Genomic DNA, 19,920 nt, shown 5'->3' with positions numbered 1-19,920 from the left:
TTTTTAATTAAATTAAATCAAATAATGATAGATAAACAAGTAAATAGTTAAACATAACAGATATTTTCATTATGAAATGTAATTAATGATTGTAGTAAGAATATAATTAATGAGTATGGTTCTCATATTTTCTGTTTATCTGTTCACATGGTTCTCATGGTGCTTTAGAGGCATGAACTGCATGTAGCTAATAGTTTTTTTTTTTTTTTTAATTAAAGGAGGTCGGCCATTTATTAAAATTGAAAGATCATAACGATACGATACCAAAAGACGTCAAGAAGGGAATAAAACAGTACGAAAAGAAAAATACATATGAAATATAAAAACTTAATAACGCAAGAGTAGCAACGTCGAGACGCAGCGCTAATTTTACACTACGAATTGTGGCCGTGTAGTGAATTGAGTAGTCGGTGGTTTGACTACCCATCGAACTCCAACGCACAAATTGACAAAAATCAACTTGGCGTCGGAATGAAGGCACTCTTCCACCTAAAGATCGAAGCCGACAAAGGGTGTCAGAACATGGCCATGTTGGTAGACAATCTTTCACGAACAGATACCAAAGACTTGGGTCCCAAATCCAATACCAATAACGCATAGGAGCCACAAACCATGTTGGCAAATGAGCAATAGTCTAACAAAAATAGTGGGACGCAGCCCAAGCCCAACTCCCTCCTGGATCCCAGATCCGGATCCCTTTGCAAATTCAACCCGGATCGAGAGCAGACCAGCTGAGGCCGCCGACCACAAAGCCATGGAAAAGGACCATAAGGCCGACAACAAACACCCTACAAAATTGCGAACCCCTACAACCACCACCTTGAGGATCCAAAACAAAAACGATGCCAGGATCCCTCATTCCCCAACACTCTCCCCAATGTGCCGCCGTCCAATCGAGTCCAAAAACCGGAGCAACATAAGCGCTCCATTGTCCTGCCTTCGAAATCCACAAGATGTCTGTCGAAAACCAAAGAAAAGAACCACTGAAGGAAGCTGCCGAAGCCCAGTCCCTAGATGAGATCTCCTTCGACAAACTTTCTTGCAGATGACCACCACCACCAAGCACACCATCACCGCCACATTGAGATGCGACGAGAATAAGAAGAAGGAACAGGCCGAGGCCCATGAGAGGCTCCATGAGATGGAGCAGGTACAGGGACGACGAGGGGACGCCATTTCCCAAACCTTAGCAGAGCTAGGTCGCTATTTTTTTTTGGGTTTTTGTCCATTTACACCATTTTTAGAGATTTTTTTCCCACTTATCCCACTAAGTTTTTTTAATTCTCTCTTACCCAAAACACTCTAAGGAGGTCTTCCCTAATACCCCATTAAGATTTTTTTTGTTTTTATTATTTTTTAATACCATTTTACCCTTACATTTGTTACTTAGAGAGAGAGAGAGAGAGAGAGAGAGAGAGAGAATGGAAGAGAGAGAAACCATAGGGGACTTCGCCGGAGTCCGATCACCGGCAGCCGGATTCCGGTCACCGGCCGCCGGAATCCGGCCAACCTCGCCGGAATCCTGCCAATTTTCGCCGGAATCCGGTCACCGGCCACCGGATTCCGATCACCGGCTACCACCCACCTGAAAGTTTTTTTGCCCCAATAGACGTCTAACTATTGCCCCCTAATAGACGTCTATTGCCCCCAATAGACGACTATCAGTCATGTATTGCCCCCCAATAGACGACTATCAGCCATGTATTGCCCCCCAATAGACGTCTATTGCCCCCCAATAAAGGGGCAATAGACGTCTATCAACCATGTATTGCCCCCCAATAGACGTCTATTAACCATGTATTGCCCTCCCAATAGACGATTATTAGCCATGTATTGCCCCCCAATAGACGTCTATTGGAGGCCAAAGACGTCTATTGAGGTGTCTATTGCCCCCTAATAGATGTCTATTGCCCCCCAATAGATGTCTATCAGCCATGTATTGCTTAATAGATGTCTATTGCTCCCCAATAGATGTCTATTGCCCCCTAATCATATTTCTGATGCAGTGAACAAACAAGACAATAAAATAAAAATTCTTTTCGAACCTCAATCCCCGGACGCCTTCATATCTACTTATCTAGTCTATTTTCCACCCTTTGATATCCAATCTTCTTCTTTCTTCCTACACGAAGACCTTTCGCACCTCCATTCGTTCTTTGTTTCTGTTCGTCCAGTGACTTCCAGGACCTTATTCGCCGACCTTTCGCACCTACAGTCAAATTTGCCTTCTTCTTGTTCTTCCTCCCTAAACTGAACTTAGACCCGAAAAAAAAAAAAAAAAAAAAATTGATTTGGGCACCCACCACTGCACCTTTCTTCGCCGGTTTTTCCCAGTTGCAGACTCTCAATTGAGCACGCAAATGTCTGAATATCATATCGAAACCCTAAGTTGTTATTGCGAGGAGACCAGATTGTAGGAATCTGCAAGAGAGAGAAAGAGGAGTCGTGCTGGAGATAGAGTGGAGAGAAACGACGACGTTCAAATCGAGATCCGAGTTCGCCACCGGCGAGTTAGCTCCGACCGGAGCTTCTTCGTCGTCTTCAGGCAAGCCGGCGCTTTTCGTCTGTGATTTAGGCAAGCCGGAGCTTCTTCATCGTCTTTAGGTAGCTCCGACCGGAGCTTCAAGAGTGATGCCAGAGTTCGACGCCGCATCGGGGGGGGGGGGGGGGGGGAGAGAGAGAGAGAGATGAGTATGAGAAAATGTAATTTTTAATTAGGCTAAGGCTAAAATTGTCATTTTGCTTCAAATTGGGTTAGTGGGACAATTTTAGTTGATTTTGGGGCTTTGGGTCAAGGACCCTTTTTTTTCTGTAAAGTATTCTCTGTAGCTAATAGTTTTTCGCTCCTTTTTTTTCAAGAGATTAAAGAAACAGATTTATAGTTAATATTATAAATTAGGGTCCAGTTCCTGGGACACATTATTTTGCACATATTTTTACACATTTTATAAGGCCTGCTCACTTAAGGGACAGTTTTTAAAAGACTGTGAGGGACAAGTGAATCTGACGGCTGAAAATAAATACACAGTTTTAAGTTGTTATAATTTCTGCTTTTATATTTAATACATGTGGTTGAGATGCATTTGTCCCTCACAGTCACTTAAAACTGTCCCTTAGGTGAGCAAATCTGCACCTTTTATTAGCCATTAGATTTAAGTGTTTTTAATGGTCTCGATGGATTTCATGTATGTTGTGGCAAATGACATGGAAACAATTTTATTTTCTAAAAAAAAACTTAAATGAAAATGATTTTATATATAAAAAATAAAATCAAAATTAGAAGATGAATGTCATCTTCTTCTTCTTCACGCAAAAAAGAAAGGGATAGAACTACTAGCATCACACCAGTAGGGTTCTCTAGGCATCACACCAAGAGAACTTAGGCATCACACCTAAGGTTAGGTTGCATCACACAAACCTAGAGAGAGAGGGATGACAAAAAATTAAAAATTAGAGTCTTAGGATTAGGGATGGCAAAAATCCCCAGCGGAGCGGAGCTCCATTGGATACTCGCCCCTAATGGGGGGAGAATTTGGGGACAAATGGGGAATGGGGATGGGGATCCCCAATCCCCGCTATCTAAGATTGGGGATGGGGCGGGGATGGTATTGTGATCCTCATCCCCAAACCCGCCTCAATAATATATACATATATTTAACTTATATATATATATATATATATATTTTTTTTATATTTTTTTTTTTATAATATAAATCACAAATATATACATTTACTACTTTACTTTAATGGCTACACAATTACTTTAATGGTGTTTTGAGTTTTGCACTCACTGAATTATGATTTATGAATTTAATCATATTTTAAATTTATTTGTTGTAGATTTTGATTTTAAAAAAGGCAATATGAGAAAAAAATTATTTTATTTATTAAATTCTTATTGGGGATTTGGGGCGGGTTTGGAGGTTTAGTCCCCAATGGGGATGAGGACGGGGAATATCCAATATATTTTTATTGGAGATTGGGGCGGGGATGGGGGTAGAAAATGACTCCGGGGATGGGGATGGTATTGTGATCCCCATCCCCAACCCGCCCCATTGCTATCCCTACTTAGGATGATAAAAATTACTAAAATGATGTTATATAATTAATACTATTAAATAATACACTGTACAATTTTGGCTATATGCTGTCCAGAAACATTTTGTATAAACTCTTGATCAAATTCAGACCATAAAAGAAACAAGAAAAAAAAATCTTGATCAAAATTTTCCATTGGGCTTTGTGTCTTTCTTTCTGCAGTTGGGCTTAGTTATCCCAAACTCGTTTATGTTTTCTGATTTATTGGAAGTTGGTGGACTAGTGCTTAGAAGACTTGTGGACTTTCTGGTCCTTTTAGTGAAGGACATCCCCAAATTAGTCAAATATGCAATGCTTCATCCATTGGGGTTCAATAATTTTCCTTCATTTTTTTAAGGAAAACATTTTTTTTGTTAAATTTTCATTCAGCTCTATATACTATTCTAATTCAAGGATACTTAAAGGTGTTTTAATCAGGGTCGGTTTTTGCAATTTTGGCGACTTGTTGTGAAAATTTAAATGAAATCTTACTAATTTTCTCCCTAACAGCGGTACCAATCCATTAGGGTCGACCCTACTTTCAATTATAATGTTGGTGCAGAAACAGTTTAAGTAAAAAGGCTATGAAATGGAGTGAAAACTAAAAAGGTTGGAGGAGCATGACAAGATTGAATATGAGGGCCAACATGGGGGTTGATTGTAAACTAGTAATCCAGGTCCATCCCTAGGAACGACGTGGCACTATTGGCAGACATGTTTAGCTGGCTCCACTCCCAATATATCCTCTTCAACGGCTTTACTTTAATATGCCCCCGGATTTATCTCAATCCAATAATACATGTTGAAGTCTCCTTTCCAATTTCCATACACTAGACCAAGGGCTTCCAAGTATGAAAATTTTTGAGTCCGGAGTTGTTAAACTAGCTTATTATAGGAAGATCCGGTCAAAATCCTCTTTTTTTTTTCAATGCATTATGACTTTAGAGGATTAGAGTTTTAGAGTCATAAGCTGTTAGATTAGTTTATGCGTGAAGTACATACTACTAAGTACAATACAAAAAAACAGTTCTCATTTCAAAATTTCAACACTTCCAAATCGCTAAAGGACTTTCGCCCAAAATGTATCTCTTCTCGGAGCTATCTATACGCACATCTATACTTACAGTGAAGAGCATGAAAATAGCACCAATGGTTGTAACCAAAAAAAAAAAAAACACCAATGGTGAAGTAGTGAATATCAGGAAGAAGAAGGGCATTGTGTGGAAGTCAGTATGCAAATGCAGCTACTGGTCGTTTGGAGAGAACAGAAAATGAATGCACTAGCCCTTGGCAAATGGCATGAACAAACTGCCCCCCAATCCATGAATTGCCCTTCACGTGCCACAAACTTACCCTCTCTCACACTCTTGAACCCCTAATCATCTCCCCCCATTCTCCCCTTTCGTCTTCTTCACCGCCATGAGAAGAAGACGAAAAATGACCAAACCTTAGACCCAGACCCAGACCCACCATTTAATTTCTTCTCTGCCAAATCTCCCAGAGTCCCTCTGATACATTTGTTCAACCCAGAAAAAGAAAAAAGAAAAACCCAAAATGTGTTACGTGGGCAAAGCAACAAAGATCTTCATCTTCGTGGTCACAGTGCTTGTGGTTGTTGGCCTCGTCTTGGGTTTCGGGATTCTCCACCATGGCCTCCACGACAAGACCCACAAATGCTCCGGCGACTCCTGCGGCTCCCCGCTCCAGTTCCCCAGCCCCGATTCCAGCTCCAACCAGCCCACCTCTAATCCCATTTCCACCCAGCCCACCTTCAGCCCGCCTCCACCGAGCTCCACTCCCACCCCGCCTACCTCAGATTTCAGCCCACCTCCGCCGACAACGATCTCCACTCCGACCCCACCTCCGCCCGACCCGACTTCCAATCCGCCGCCGCAAATCCCTGCTTCCAATCCCCCACCGCCAATCACTGTTTCCAATCCGCCACCGCCAATCACGGTTTCCAATCAGCCCCCGCCGCCGGTTTCTTTGGCAGCGCCGCCGTACAGTCCGCCGAGTGGGGTGCAATTGACGCCGGGTCCTGTCCATGCTTAGCTCCAATTCTCACACATTTATTTGCCGCAATTTCTTTAGTCTTATTCTAGTTAAAAGCAGCAGCTGTTGAATTTTGGTTTTGTTTTTTGTTTTGTATTGAATTCATATTCTTGGATGGATCGTGGATGATGGGTTGAGTTGATTTGGTTAGTTTGTATATAAAGTGTTCTTGTAATGGCGGATTTGGAAGTAGGAAGAGCATCTTTGTCACTCCATTTTGAGAATTTAGTGGATTTTGCATTAGTGTTCCTTCCCTCTACAGGGAAGTTGTTTTTACAGTGATCGAGTGATGACTCCCATTTCGTCAATTCCTATGCTTGTCACTTGTCAATCACGTTGACTACGTTGTCGAACTCTTTAAGTTGCTTTTCTGCCCTACGACGACGACGACGACTGCGTTTTGCACCGTTCGCTCCAAAACTAAGATCATGATTCAAAACCGGCACAAAATACGGAAATACATAAATATGACTGGCTGACAATTATGCTTATTCGTTTTATTATTGATCAGCGTAGTAAAATAGTGTTAGAAACTTAAAAACCGACACGAGATACTTGAATGTGTTAGAAACTTTTGATCAAGTACACTCGTGTTTGGTTTATGAATACTGTATGATTTGTGTCTACAATGCTTAAACACTATTAGTTGTGTTTCTTCTCAATCTGCCTATCTCCTTGATTACACCTTGGACAAAGTGGGATGACATGTTTTAGTGTGTTACCTACATTATTTGCGCTGCCCACTTTTAGTGGTATTTACATAGCAATATAGCATTGATATTGCTCTCCTCAATCAGTCTGGACAACTTAAAGTGAATTGTTATTCCAAAATGTCTTGAAATTATCAAGAGTGAACCACCCCCTTATTCTCTATGTTGGTGTGTCTATTTTCTAGCATGGGCATTCTTTTTTAACATAATTAGTTTGTATCGAGCCACACAACTTCAAGAAAAATGAATCTCAAAAATTTAACATTTGAAATAACTTAATGTGATGTCCAAACACTTTATGTATTAAATATATATTCACTTAAAAACCAACCAAATGGAACATTTACTATATACTAATTCTCAACGCACTGTTCATCAGCTTATGAACAGTGCCGGCTCCAGCCGAGCCGTATTGTCAAAAGTCTATTGTACCCCTGCCTCCTGTCTCTTGCGTCAACACCTGGGTGTTCTCAGTGCTATCGTGTCTTTGCTTCTTCGCTGCAGAGAGGTGGAGAGAGATAGAGAGAGAGAGAGAGCGAGGAAAGTGGTGATTTCTTGGACAGTTGGGTTGTATTTTGTCGAATCAAAAGAACCTCTCGGTGTAGCGACCTCTACTGCGTCTCTTTCTTCGGGAAGCCTCTGTTTACACCGACCTCTACTGTTACACCCAAATACCCAAATCGTTGATCCCAATCGAGCACTACTGATTCCTCCGTGTCTTCTACAGCCGTATAAACGACATTGAGAGAGTTAGGTTCGTTGCATTTCATCTGTGAATTTGAATTTGAATTTGGATTATTCAGTGGATTGTCCTTCCACAATTTCTCATTCTCTCTCTGATCGTATCGGTGCAACCCAGCTACAACCGATTGTTACATCAACGTTTTCCTCCATGATCGAGAGATAGAGTCGTCGTTTGGAGGAGTTTTTGATGGTGCAACCCAGGTATTATTGCAAGCTCTTTCTCACTAATTTCTTTTTTGGGGGTTTTATAATTTTATTTTATTTTGGCATCAGACAGAGCTTTGTTGCTTGCGATTTGTGAATTTGGATTTTGATCAAGGTAATTGTGGTCAGATTATCAATGCATTGCTTTTGTTCCTTTTCTCCAGTTGCTTTTGATTAGGGTAATTACGTGGGCCGGTTCTGGGTTTTTACTTGATGCATGTTATTTATTTATTTTTTTGTGCAGGAATAGATTCGGCAAAGAAGACCTCATTTGGTAAGTGTTCTTGCTGTCTAGACTTTTGTTGAATTTTGTTGTTGTATGTTCTTTGAGTATACTGGCGTTTTGATTATTAAAAGTCGTGTTCTTGATTTTATATGTTAGTATAGATTCAATGTGTGAATACAATCTAGCACAATTGTTCCTCAAATTTTTTTTATCTTTAAGGTAGATATATGGTGCCTGTTGGAGTGCTGAAGAGACATTCTACACCTCAGGATGTTTGCCAAGATTTTGCACCATTGGCAAAGAATGATGGAAGTAGTAGCTTTCAAATTAAGACATTTGCAAATGCCATAGCAGGTAATAGCCTTTGTCTGCTGCTTAACAAATAACAAAAAGTATGTTGTTGTTTCTGTATTGGTTTTTCTCCTCTTTTTTCTAATATGAGGAATATATTTACTCTTCAAAGTTCAGATTTTGAGGTGTCAGTTGTTGTTTTGCTTGATTGTTCCTGTTCTTTTGTTTCATGTAGTTTCTGAAAAATGGAAGGAAAGTTTTCATTTACATGTGATTAGGAAATTGATTATATCATTTACAGATGATGCACTTGCATATATACATGATATACATGTACATTGCATTCATAGCTTTTCACTTCTACTTTTGACTCTTAGGGGGTCATGGTGCTCAAATGATTCTATTGCAATTTTGTGGGATTATACCCCCCAATTTGGGACATTGATCGAAAGAATGAAACTTTTTTTTTAAGGAAATCAGGTATTTCATTGTTCAATTGAGCTTCTTCGTGATTGGGTTTAGGGTTTTACTTTTACTAGATGTTCTGCAAATATTGGAACATTTCATGCCAAAAAAATTGGCCTTTATTTATTTTTTAAATTACAGTGATGAATTTTCAGCTTTTAATTTTGATAATGAAAATTATTACCTTTTAAACTCTTGAAATTGGAAGAATATTTTGACATGATTTTCGTGTTTGATTAATCTGATTCTGAAAGTTCTGATCTTTTGTTGCTCTTAGTTTTATTTGCAGCACCTGTGTACCTAATTGGAGCAGAATTGCTCATGTATGTAGCTGGTTAACATACCAGATTTTCGAATCTGTAAAAGATGCTCTGATTACTGATATAATGTTTCGAACATTTCTCTTTGTTGTAATTAAACATATAACATACCCGCAACATCGCACGGGGTTGGTCTCTATCATTGTCTACCCAAGCAATTACTCTCCTGAACAACAGTAATGTTCTGAGATCAGGGATACCATGTAATGTTATGTAATAATTTCTTCCTTCCATTACATACATCTAATTCATTGACAATAGTAACTTCCGCAGCAAAGCGCGGGCGTAATTTCTAGTTATTGAACTATTGTTGTTATAGGACGTTTAATCACGTCTTGTAGCTCATCATCACCTCTTCGCTATGAAAAATATGGTCTAATATCAGGAAATCACACGTACATATTTGTTCAAAGGTTAGTGATGATATTGGAAACGGAGGTTTTTCTTTTTGGGGTTATGATTGGATGGTTCTTTTCTGATTGCCGTAGTTATCAGTCAGGAGTTGGCCAGTGCCAGTCTGCCAGGGATCTGTAAAGCTGCAATGTTAGTTTCCATCACATGTACAGTCTGCAGATAAGACCAAATAAGAGTTAACACGAGTAGGGAACGATGACCCATCCTCAAATCATGTCCCTCTAGTCTCTAATTCTTAATTAATTGGCTAGTGCAGCAAATTATTATTAAGAAGAGGCTCTTCCGGCAGTGACAGGAATGTGCTACATCGTTAATTTTGTCTTTACCCCTTGTTAATCACTTAATAAGATTAGAAATAAACTGGAAAAGATACTAAATGGTAAGAAATAGACTAAATTCCTTTATCTTTTCCATCCATAGGTAGCAAGAGTTTTTTATTTTTTATTTTTTGTTTTTGTTTTTAATTATTTTTTAATCTTGTTTTCATGTTCTCTGTTCTTTTTATCTTTTCTGTCTTGTAAATTTAGTTCGTCTTAAGTTTCTAAATTCTCAAGGCCGGTCCTGAACCTAAACATAACCGTGGAGAGATCCACTTCCTTGCAACACTTATAAAACGGACATAGTAGAGGTGGAAATGTGCTGGCAATAAGTTGAGACGACGTTATATATTGATTTCAAAATTGACTTTCTTCTTATACGTACAATAACAAGCGCTTCAAAAGGTGATGTTATCAATCATCACCCGATAGGAAATTTGATGAGCACTTAATAATATTTGTGAAATCAAGCAATTGGTGAGACTCTGGAGGCATGAGTGAAACCCTTTCATTCTCTATATTTGCAAAAAAAAAATGAAAAAAAAAAAAACAATTGGTGAGCTCGTAGTAAATGAAATAAGAAAATGACTTGATTGGTGAGTTCGCTTTTTAGTCTCTTCATCTTGAGTAGATCCAGGAACAATGGATGTGCAAGTGAGCGACCTAAGATGGTCAATGAAGAAATATTGACCATATATATTAGCATGAAAACCTGCTCCTTCGAAGAAATCATGGTTGATCATCTTTATATGGTCAAATGATACCCATAACAGCATGGGTTAATCTTGTAAACGTGCTTGCATAACTGGGTAAGTAGGAGAAGAAATGGTCAGGCAGCAAGTTGGGTTTGCTCTACTAATGCCTCTTAAACTTTTTGAAAACAGAACAAAACAGAGTAGTTTAATCAGCGCTGCAGTGGGGCTTGTCTGCTAGCTTTCTAGTCAAACAATGGTAATGCACCTAGCTACTGACTACTATAGTATTTGTTACGGCAGTGAGATTCTGTTAATCCAACTGAAATATATAACCACAAACATGGATAATTAAGGGTTATATGCCAATAAACTGGAATAACAAAATTGCAGTTGGATCCATTGCGAATGTTGGTCTGTACCTTTACGAAGTTCAATGAAATTAAGCAGCTGTAGCACTTGTAATTTCCATGTGCAAGTTCGTAGTTATGGTTTGTGGAATGGTATAGCTAGGCTGCTCTTTCTTTTGAATACATGAATGGTTGAGATTTTACAAATTTCACAAAACTTCACCAAAAATAACTTTAGAGGAGCCGGATCCTATTTTAAATTATACTTTGTATTCACCATTAGTCTTTTTCTTCCCTTTCTCAGTTTATGATTACCTTTAGCTAATAGTATCCATGTCAAATGAAAACATTCAATTACCAGGAGGGTGGTTAATTTCTTCCCCTCATGAAACGTGGATCACAACCGAGACAAATCTGGGATTAAAGCATGCATTCTCCCATATTCCATATGCATATATATAATTTAAGAACACCAAACTTGGATTAGATCATCAAAGAGAGAAATAGGGTTAATTACCAACCCCTGGGATCCCAACAATTGATAATAAAACAATAGTTAATCATTGTTTCTGAAGAGGAAAATTCAAGTTCACAAGTTAATTTGGCGATGAACTGAAGAAACAAAGAGTTTCTTTCTCCGGCCAATACACAGAGTTAACGGCAAAAACTCACAAAAAAAAAAAAAAAGTTAAACGGCAAAGTTGTCTCAATATTTAAGGAAGAAAAAAAATCTTAATTAAGATATTTCAAAAAAAAAAATCTTAATTAAGATAAATGAGATGGTACACTCGTAAACCATTAGATTACATGAATGATTGAGATTTTACGAACTTCACAAAACTTCACCAAAAATAACTTTAGAGGAGCTGGATCCAAATGGATAGGATAAGTTCTTGTCTTATATCTAAAATAAGTTCTTGCCTGAATGCAAATTAAGGCGTGCAATACAAACTTAATGTAGAAATAAAATGCACAAGAAATTTTTATCCAAAAAAAAACACAGCATAATGAATCTTCCTTGCTTAAAAGCTTAGAAGGCGAGAAACATGCAACATCATCATGATACCAAATCCCAGAGTGAGACCGCGTATGTTGTTAAGAGATGAAGCAGCTGATGGTTCTGGGGAGGACCCGGTTCGAGAGATGGAAGTGGGAGATTCAGTTGAAGGTATGTCAATAGCGGTTGGTGTAGGACTGAAGGCAAGTTCTGGTGATTGTGCAGGTGAGGGTGAGGCAGCAGAAGTGTCTGGAGCAAGAGAGGAGGCCAAAGGACTGTCCGAGGAAGGAGGTAGAGTAGTTGAAGGAGATTCTTGTGGAGCGAGGTTTACAGCTGGAGAAGCTGTAGGTGGAGGAGCAGAATTAGTTGCAAGACTAGTGTCAACTTCAAGCTTCATTCCCTGGCTACAATGCCCATTTGTTCCACAAATGAAGTATCTCTTTCCTGCAGAAGAGAGAGGGATTGTAGTGCTGCCACCACTGTATGCCTGAATTGAGTTGCTTCCTTGGCAAGAATCATAGTCTGCCTTTGAAACCTCAAGCACATTGTGGCTAGGCGAGTACTGAAAATCTGCGTCCAACGCCACCAAGTCAGAATAAGTTTCTTTCTTGAAGAATGTTTGTTCAAGGATATTGATTACACTACTGTACAATTTTTTCTAGAAATTGAAAATTGAGGATCGATACATCACTGTAAACAATGCTCTTTGATACGTTATGTTGTTAGATCGTCATCTATTCAATCGATTAAATCATATTGTGTATGTGGTAGAAATTAACTTACTTAGATTATCTCCGAGTAAGAATGTCTGGGATGACGCCCATGTTTGCAGGTCGGTAGTTGCATCCCACCCGCCGTTTGGACCACCAACCGTGTAAGTCGCTGCCGTGGCCAATTCAACGAGCACTGTCATGATAGCAAAGCTCATCAATGTCCTTGTAAGTACAGCCATGTTTTTCTCAATTAGTGAAACAAAAAGGAGAGAGGAAATCAGAATGAACAATGCAGAATCAACCACAAAGATATATTTAGGTTATATAGGAACTTGATATATATAGAAGGACTAGGGACTTTTCAGAGTGATGATAATACTAGTTTATGGTTTAGTTGTTTGAGTTGGTTGATCAGTATCATGACAGGTTGTTCGGTCATGGATTTGTTGGAGTAACTTGAAACGCATACACTAAACGCATGTTATTAGAGTATAGGCGGTAGTTAATTGGTGCGCAGTTTTTGTTCATCATCTTCTTAATTTTGTGGCCGGCCGATAAGATATCAAGCACATTGTGGTCGACTTTTGTAGTAAAGAACTAAACATGATGTTAAAGTGATATTAACTGTACGTACGGTATGTAGACCAAAAACAAGAGAGCTAGAATGGTCCAACGGAGTGGTTCATGACATCCATGTGAAAGCACCGGGTCACTTAATCTTCATATTTAGTAGGTGAATGTACCTAATCTGATAATCTAACCCACGTCTGAAGGTTTATTTGTATGTGTGTATTTATTTATTTCCCATATTTATTTTGTGTAAAGAAAAGGCAAAAAGCCATGGAGCTGTTATGGAAGTGCAGGCACGACCGAGACTCCAAAGTGCGGTTGACTTTTAGGTCAGACTAGAACCTCATGCATGTTAATCTCTATACGTTAATATACATGCATGTTAACCACCCTTTCTTCCATAGAGAAACTGTTGTAGGACGAGAATGGGCCTATTTTAGCCGGAAAACTAGAAAATAAAGAAGCGGCGTGGAATCAAGAAGAGTGATTGGAAAATAGGTACGAAATTCACGCATAATGAGCCCGGTTTCTCCCGCTTCTTAGCAGACGACAATTCGATGGAGAAGTTCACTACCACCAACCTCAACGACGCTAGTCATAGAGTATATATCAAAGAAAGTTTCGTTGAAGAGGAACACTCCAAGGGATTCGCCCTAGGGCAACCTCATCAATCCAAAAAAAAAGAAGAAACATGGAACGTTGGATATTCACAACACTAGATTATGACGACTTCCGAACTACAAGTATCATCAAAGACAAGGTATGCTCTGTAATAATTGACAGTGATCTACGAGAGAACTTTGTAGCAAACAAAGTTGTGGATTATTTTCAATTACCGATAGTGAAGCTAAGTGATCCATACTGGATTCCATTTGGGGAGGATGAATATGCACAAGTAACAGAGGTTTGTAAAGTTCCTGTCTCTATGGGAAAATTTTATAAAGAAGAGGTTACTTGTTATGTGATTGACATGGACGACACTAATGTGCTTTTTGGAAGACCATGGCATGAAAGCATCAAAGGTGGTTATTGCAAAGACAACATATATTTATTTAGGTGGGAGTCACACAAAATTAAAATCAAGCCTAGAAGGAAGAACATCAAGAATGACCATCATGAGGTATGTGAAAAGGAACATGAAGAAGTCAATGTCATGCATGATTCATTCATCACATCGATACCCATGTCATGCATGCCTAATTGTGTTCAAGATCAACCCAAGTAGAAATCAATGTCAATTCCTTTTCAAGTGGAGGAGTTCAAGTTTCAAGATGCTTATTCTAAACTTATCTACGGTATTGGATTCATGGTGATACCTTTTAATTTCGAGAATATTGAAGTTGATGGCTTATCATGTTTTATTCCTACTAATGATCGAGCTACATACAGGAGGAACTCGAGGTCGAGTTCTTTTCAAGTGGAGGAGACTGATGTAGGATGAGATTTTAGCCAATTTCAACCAAAAATCTCGAAAAGAAAGAAGCGTCTTCACATTAAGAAGAATAATTTAAATATTGGAAATTTGTATTCAAATAGGCTTTTTAATGATGGAATTAATCATAAATTACTCTTTTGGATATATCGGGATTTTCGAGCAAAATCTTGAGTGGGATTCCAAGCGTAATATTCTTTAGTATCTAGGATTTTTATTTCCGATTTTCATTTAATCAGATTTAATTAGGTTTCCTAGTTTTAGTCTACAATAAATTGTTCTTTATGTTTTCTAGTTGTATTAGGTTTATGCTATGTGCCATATATAAGGTACCTCTTAGATTGTAATTTTTATTCAAGTTATCAATAAATAAAAAAACAAATATTAGAGAAGTTTCTCTATGTTTCTTACAGCTGTGCCCGTAATTGCTAGTGGATTCTAGCTCATCTCATATGGCTTTCGACGCTTGACGGAGCCTCTTACTATGTGTACACGCTTCCCGCATCAGAAACTATTGGTATTTGCAGAATTGCAGGACAGAAAAGGCACAGTAAACCTTGTTAATAAGCGAAAATTCTTGTATGCAAGTGCACGTCAATACTTTGAATCTCTTCAGTGTTAGAGCAACTCCAACAGATTCCCTATATTTTGATTTTTCTCTACTTTAGGGAAAAATAAGCCTCTTTTGCTCCAACAGATTCTCTATAACTATCTCTAATTTAGGGAAAGTGAGGAGAGAGAAAACCAAATTCCCTATATTTACAACAAACTCCAAAATTTTAAAGTATAATATGGAGATTTTATAGATTACTGTAAACTAAGGAATCTGTTGGAGTTGGAGAAGAAAAATAGGCTAAAGGTTTGACTTTTGCTTCTCTATAATACAAAAATTATAGGAAAACATACTGTTGGAGTTGCTCTTAGAAGACCATAATTAGGTGAAAGTAGTTAATTAAGAGCAACATGCACAAATTACGCAGCTACTTGCGAGAAGTTCTATGTAAGTACTTCATTTATTACATGATACTGGGTGGAACTCAGTATCATAATACATTACTTAATACTTATATTAATTTATTAGTACATGATCTAATATTTAAGAATCAACAAAAGGGTAAATTTCGTATCTAAAGTTACAACTCCCGCCCACAACCCGCCCACCCTGCTTTGCATCACAACAGTTTGGCAGTTCGCTTATTGCGCCATCAAGACACTTCTTGCAATCCGGTTCAGATAGATCCCTCGTGCATTGAACTAAACCATATAGCTTGGTTGATTTATCGAGCTCCACCTCGCCAGTAGCATAGAGCTTTGGATTAGAAGAAGAAGCTGTAGTAGATAATCCACTTAATAATTCTTTAACCTTCTCATTGAAAGGTGTAGGGTTATCTACTTCTTGAACATTCCACATATAGAACCTGTTTGCGTTATCAATTTGGCCAACGAAATTCACATCTGAGTACTTTAACATGCAATTATCATACCATATTATGGCTCCTTTTCTATCTGGGCAGCGCTCACCGAGCTTCTTGCTTGCGTCGACGACACAAGTCTTGCAATTGTTGCTTGAAACATCACCACGGCAGAGCGCCAGCCCGTTCACTTGGTTCGGGTCTTGACCTGTTGAACCAGATCCAAATCCAGTAGGAGGGACTTTGGTGTATAGAAGATCGAGCAACTGATTCAAGTTGGCCTCGTATGGGCTATTGGCAGTGTAGTTCTGTTTGCTGAAACAGAAATGGTAAAGCGGGGAAGCACCAATGGCAACATGGTGGAAAAGACAGAACAGTAAGAAACCAAGAGGGATTGATTTGGAGCAAACCATATTGGTAATTGGATTATGATAATGGAGTAGGGTTCGGCCGGTGTTATATATATAGATGTTTCGAACTTTCTATTATACTGGTCATGATGCATCACCGGATCGGAGTTGAAATTATTGACTTTTTCTAATGGGAACCTAGTCAGAAATCTACTAAAGTCAGCCGCGTATAAAATGTTTTAACATATCATAGTTTTCAAGGCTAATCAAAGTTCTACTAGAATGATTTGTTAGGCTATCTGAAAATTAAACTTAAAGATAGCTAGAAGTAATCTATGCTTATTGGACATGGTACATTTTCAGATGAAAATATCATATTCTACTTTATTATGCAAACAAAAAAATATGGAGTGGAAGACTAGAATCTCATTGAGAACCAGCGCTTAATATTATAACGCTCGAGAACGAGTGCTGCACTTGTCTGAGCACGGACAAACTAGTTCAATTTTGGACAAATTAGGAACGAAGATTAAAGGGAATGGTTGGTCGGTTTTAATCCATAAATTATCTGAATACTCCCTCTAGATTCTAGTACTTTAATCTTCTAGATGGACGTTGAATTTGGAGTCGGCTTAATTTTGGAGGCTTGTTTTCAGTGGAAAGTAACTGGTATTGTATTGGCGGCTGCAGAATCATGCATTAACCTCAATGAGATATACATTCCAAATACAAGGGTTCAAGCATCAATGAGATATAGCATGTAATCATTATTTCATTGGTATCAGCTACTAGCTAGCATGTAATCATCATTTCATTGGTGTACAGCTAATAACATTTCATTGGGATCATTTGAGTAATTAGAAAACTCACGTGGTTGAAGACTTTTTGACTTGAAGATTTTGACCGAGTATTTTTTTGTTCTCTTCTACAAAATTCACTATTTAAAAGCTATCGTGCTAAACTGCTAATAATGCGTAAACCATAAATTTGAAAATGAGTGTAAAGGTGGAGAATGGAATGTCTATTATTGAGTACAAACCCTCCATTATTATTATTATTATATACTAGTGAGTACTAATAATTATTGAGTACTAATAATTTATATATACTAGTGAGATGCGCGGAGTAATATGCCTGCAACTTATTAATTTTTTTGTCTCAAATTTTAGCAACTAAAGAGAATAAAAGTATGGAAACTGCTTGCAGCATTTTTTGAATTAAAAGTACGTGTTTATGACCCTTTTTTTTCTTCTAATTTTCTTTTACTTTTTTTGGTCTTTTACCATATGATTGGGTTGTTTTCTTTTTCACTTTGTTTGAAAGCTATAGGTTGCTTTTTATTTTCAATAATGCTCTACTATTACTTGGTTGGGGTAAGTGGGCTTAGTCTCGGTCTACGCACCCAGTGTGCCTTACTTGGCCAAACGAGGAACTGTGCCAATATTAAATGGATGCAAGTTCCTAGTGGCAGGATGAAACGAAGTGCCGTCATATATTCTTGTGTGGCAACATAGTAGGAAAGCTGTGCTATTTGTAATGATGTTTCTTCATGATAGAGTTATCTTTCCGTTATGTTACTGCTTTACTAAAACAAATAGAGTAGCCAGTAATGCACTCTTTGCTAAATGGTGCATGTTAGAATACATAGATTTGTTAGAGAGTATTGCTATTTATTAGCCAACTAGTCACTCTCAAATATAAGGAATAAAAGTAATGGGGAAATATCACCAATGATCACTGAGTTATGACTTATTCGACACTTAACTCACTGTATTTTCAACAATATCACGTAACTCACTCAGTTTTACATCCGTCTTTCACTTAACTCACTGCAGTTAATTCTACCGTTAGAAGCCGTTAAAATTAAGGGTATATTTGTCAAAACACTTAAAAATCATTTTTAACTTTAAAAAACTACATTTATTAAACTTTTTTTCAATTTTTTCAATTTCTAATAAAAAATAATTTTTTTTAACTTAAATATAATATGAAAAAAAAATTGTCTTTTTTTTTTAAAAAGTTAGAAATGCATTTTTTTAGTGTTTAAACAAATACACCCTCAATTTATATCTATTAGACTTTTTTCAATTTTTAAAATTTATGAGATTTCTAATAAAAATGATTTTTTTAATTTAAATATAATTTGAAAAAAAAAATTGTCTTTTTTTTTTTTAAAGTTAGAAATGCATTTTTTTAGTGTTTAGACAAATATACCCTCAATTTTAATAGCTTTTAACGGCAGAATTGACGACAGTGAGTTAAGTGAAAGACGGATGTAAAACTGAGTGAGTTAAGTGATATTGTTGAAAATACAGTGAGTTAAGTGTCGAATAAGTCATAACTCAGTGAACATTAGTGATGTTTTCCCTAAAAGTAATAGTATAAGAATTTATGAAAGTTTGTCGAGTCACAACAAAGAGGAACATGCACGCAGCAATTTACGAGAAAATCTGAAAATGTAAGTACTTCATTTATTAATTAACTAGCCTCTTAACACACGCTTGCGCGTGTGTCAATTGACTTTTTTAAATGTTTTTTTGTTATAAAAAAATTGGTCTTATATAATTTATTTCTTCATTAAAATGAAATAAAAAATAAGGAATAATACAGTTTCTGGACCTGTGGTAAATAACAATTGGTGATTCATTGCTCACACGTCTAATAAAAGCCCTCCCACGTTGAGATTAACAATTTCTTCTCTCTCTTCTTTTCTTTTTCTCTTTTCCTGTTTTTCTTTTTCCTATTTTTAATTTCTTTTTCCTATTTTTAATTTACTATTTTGTCCATTATCTATTAAAGTTTATAGTCTTAGAGTTTTAATTAATCAAGGGCAATTGTAGAATTATAAAAAATTTAACCTTAAGCCCTATTGGCTTAATTAATACTGATAACTTGGTGCAACTGAGCATCATAATACATTACTTAATACTTTTATTAATTTATTAGTGCACGATCTAATTTTTTAAGAATCAACTACCCTCTCTCTGTGCAAAACCCTCTGCAGAACTTTTGCTAGGCTCCAATGGCCACCGTTCCAGGACAGCTGATCTGGGAGATCGTCAAGAAGAACAACTCCTTCTTGGTCAAGCAGTTCGGCCGGAGCCACGCCGGCGTCCGCTTCAGCAAGGAGCCTAACAACCTCTGCAACCTCCACTCCTACAAGCACTCCGGTTTGGCGAACAAGAAGACTGTGAGTATTCAGCCCGGAGCCAAAGACCAGTCGGTGGTGCTCGCCACCACTAAGACCAGGAAGCAGAACAAGCCGGCCAGTTTGGTTCACAAGTCTGTCATGAGGAAGGAGTTTCCTCGCATGGCCAAGGCTGTTACCAATCAGGTGGTTGATAACTTCTACAGACCAGATTTGAAGAAAGCAGCCCTTGCTAGGCTCAGTGTGGTTTACAGGAGTCTCAAGGTGTCAAAATCTGGTGCCAAGAAGAGGAATAGGCAGGCAGTTAGAATGTACTGAAGGCAGTGAATTACTGAGGAAATGTGTCATGCAGTCTTTATTCAGAGTCTGGAGTTTCCTCTTCTCGGGTTTGAAGAGACGTGAACTTTATCCTTGTCACTAAAAAACGGCTAGGTCC

The 19,920-nt window shown here is 37.8% G+C and overlaps 4 protein-coding genes and 1 long non-coding RNA gene across 6 annotated transcripts; 3 read left to right on the top strand and 2 right to left on the bottom strand.

Annotated features, from left to right (window-relative positions):
• Positions 1 to 5,631: 5,631 nt before the first annotated feature.
• On the top strand, positions 5,632 to 6,129 carry LOC112185025 (pollen-specific leucine-rich repeat extensin-like protein 3). Its single transcript, XM_024323237.1, has one exon. The coding sequence runs from the start codon at positions 5,632 to 5,634 to the stop codon at positions 6,127 to 6,129; it is 498 nt and encodes a 165-aa protein (XP_024179005.1).
• A 1,568-nt stretch (positions 6,130 to 7,697) lies between these two features.
• On the top strand, positions 7,698 to 8,063 carry LOC112186822. 2 transcript variants are annotated; one of them, XR_005805993.1, is made up of 3 exons: positions 7,698 to 7,784; positions 7,857 to 7,902; positions 8,032 to 8,061. It is a non-coding gene; the product is annotated as an uncharacterized LOC112186822 (long non-coding RNA). The 2 variants fall into 2 exon arrangements; XR_002930913.2 differs by having other exon boundaries at positions 7,709 to 7,784; positions 7,861 to 7,902; positions 8,032 to 8,063.
• A 3,581-nt stretch (positions 8,064 to 11,644) lies between these two features.
• On the bottom strand, positions 11,645 to 12,869 carry LOC112190229 (uclacyanin 1). The gene is made up of 2 exons (XM_024329652.2): positions 12,643 to 12,869; positions 11,645 to 12,429 (listed from the first exon to the last, which is right to left on the bottom strand). Exons 1-2 carry the CDS (start codon positions 12,809 to 12,811, stop codon positions 11,885 to 11,887), a joined length of 714 nt encoding a protein of 237 aa, XP_024185420.1. The 5' UTR covers positions 12,812 to 12,869; the 3' UTR covers positions 11,645 to 11,884.
• A 2,689-nt stretch (positions 12,870 to 15,558) lies between these two features.
• Positions 15,559 to 16,430, bottom strand: LOC112188493 (cysteine-rich repeat secretory protein 38). The gene has a single exon (XM_024327614.2). The coding sequence runs from the start codon at positions 16,397 to 16,399 to the stop codon at positions 15,671 to 15,673; it is 729 nt and encodes a 242-aa protein (XP_024183382.1). The 5' UTR covers positions 16,400 to 16,430; the 3' UTR covers positions 15,559 to 15,670.
• Positions 16,431 to 19,288: 2,858 nt separating this feature from the next.
• LOC112188782 (60S ribosomal protein L28-1) lies at positions 19,289 to 19,842 on the top strand. Its single transcript, XM_024327993.2, has one exon. The coding sequence runs from the start codon at positions 19,359 to 19,361 to the stop codon at positions 19,800 to 19,802; it is 444 nt and encodes a 147-aa protein (XP_024183761.1). The 5' UTR covers positions 19,289 to 19,358; the 3' UTR covers positions 19,803 to 19,842.
• Positions 19,843 to 19,920: the final 78 nt, after the last annotated feature.

Source organism: Rosa chinensis, chromosome 2, assembly GCF_002994745.2.
Source record: "Rosa chinensis cultivar Old Blush chromosome 2, RchiOBHm-V2, whole genome shotgun sequence".
NCBI lineage: Eukaryota > Viridiplantae > Streptophyta > Magnoliopsida > Rosales > Rosaceae > Rosa > Rosa chinensis.
Note: the sequence above shows the minus strand (reverse complement) of the source record. Positions and strands in the feature narration are given on the sequence as shown.

Coding starts and splice junctions, on each gene's coding strand:
- LOC112185025 (XM_024323237.1), top strand. CDS start 5,632: ATGTGTTACGTGGGCAAAGCAACAAAGATCTTCATCTTCGTGGTCACA.
- LOC112190229 (XM_024329652.2), bottom strand. CDS start 12,811: ATGGCTGTACTTACAAGGACATTGATGAGCTTTGCTATCATGACAGTG. Junction 12,430..12,642: donor CTTACTCGGAGATAATCTAA/GTAAGTTAATTT, acceptor CGTTGGACGCAG/ATTTTCAGTACTCGCCTAGC.
- LOC112188493 (XM_024327614.2), bottom strand. CDS start 16,399: ATGGTTTGCTCCAAATCAATCCCTCTTGGTTTCTTACTGTTCTGTCTT.
- LOC112188782 (XM_024327993.2), top strand. CDS start 19,359: ATGGCCACCGTTCCAGGACAGCTGATCTGGGAGATCGTCAAGAAGAAC.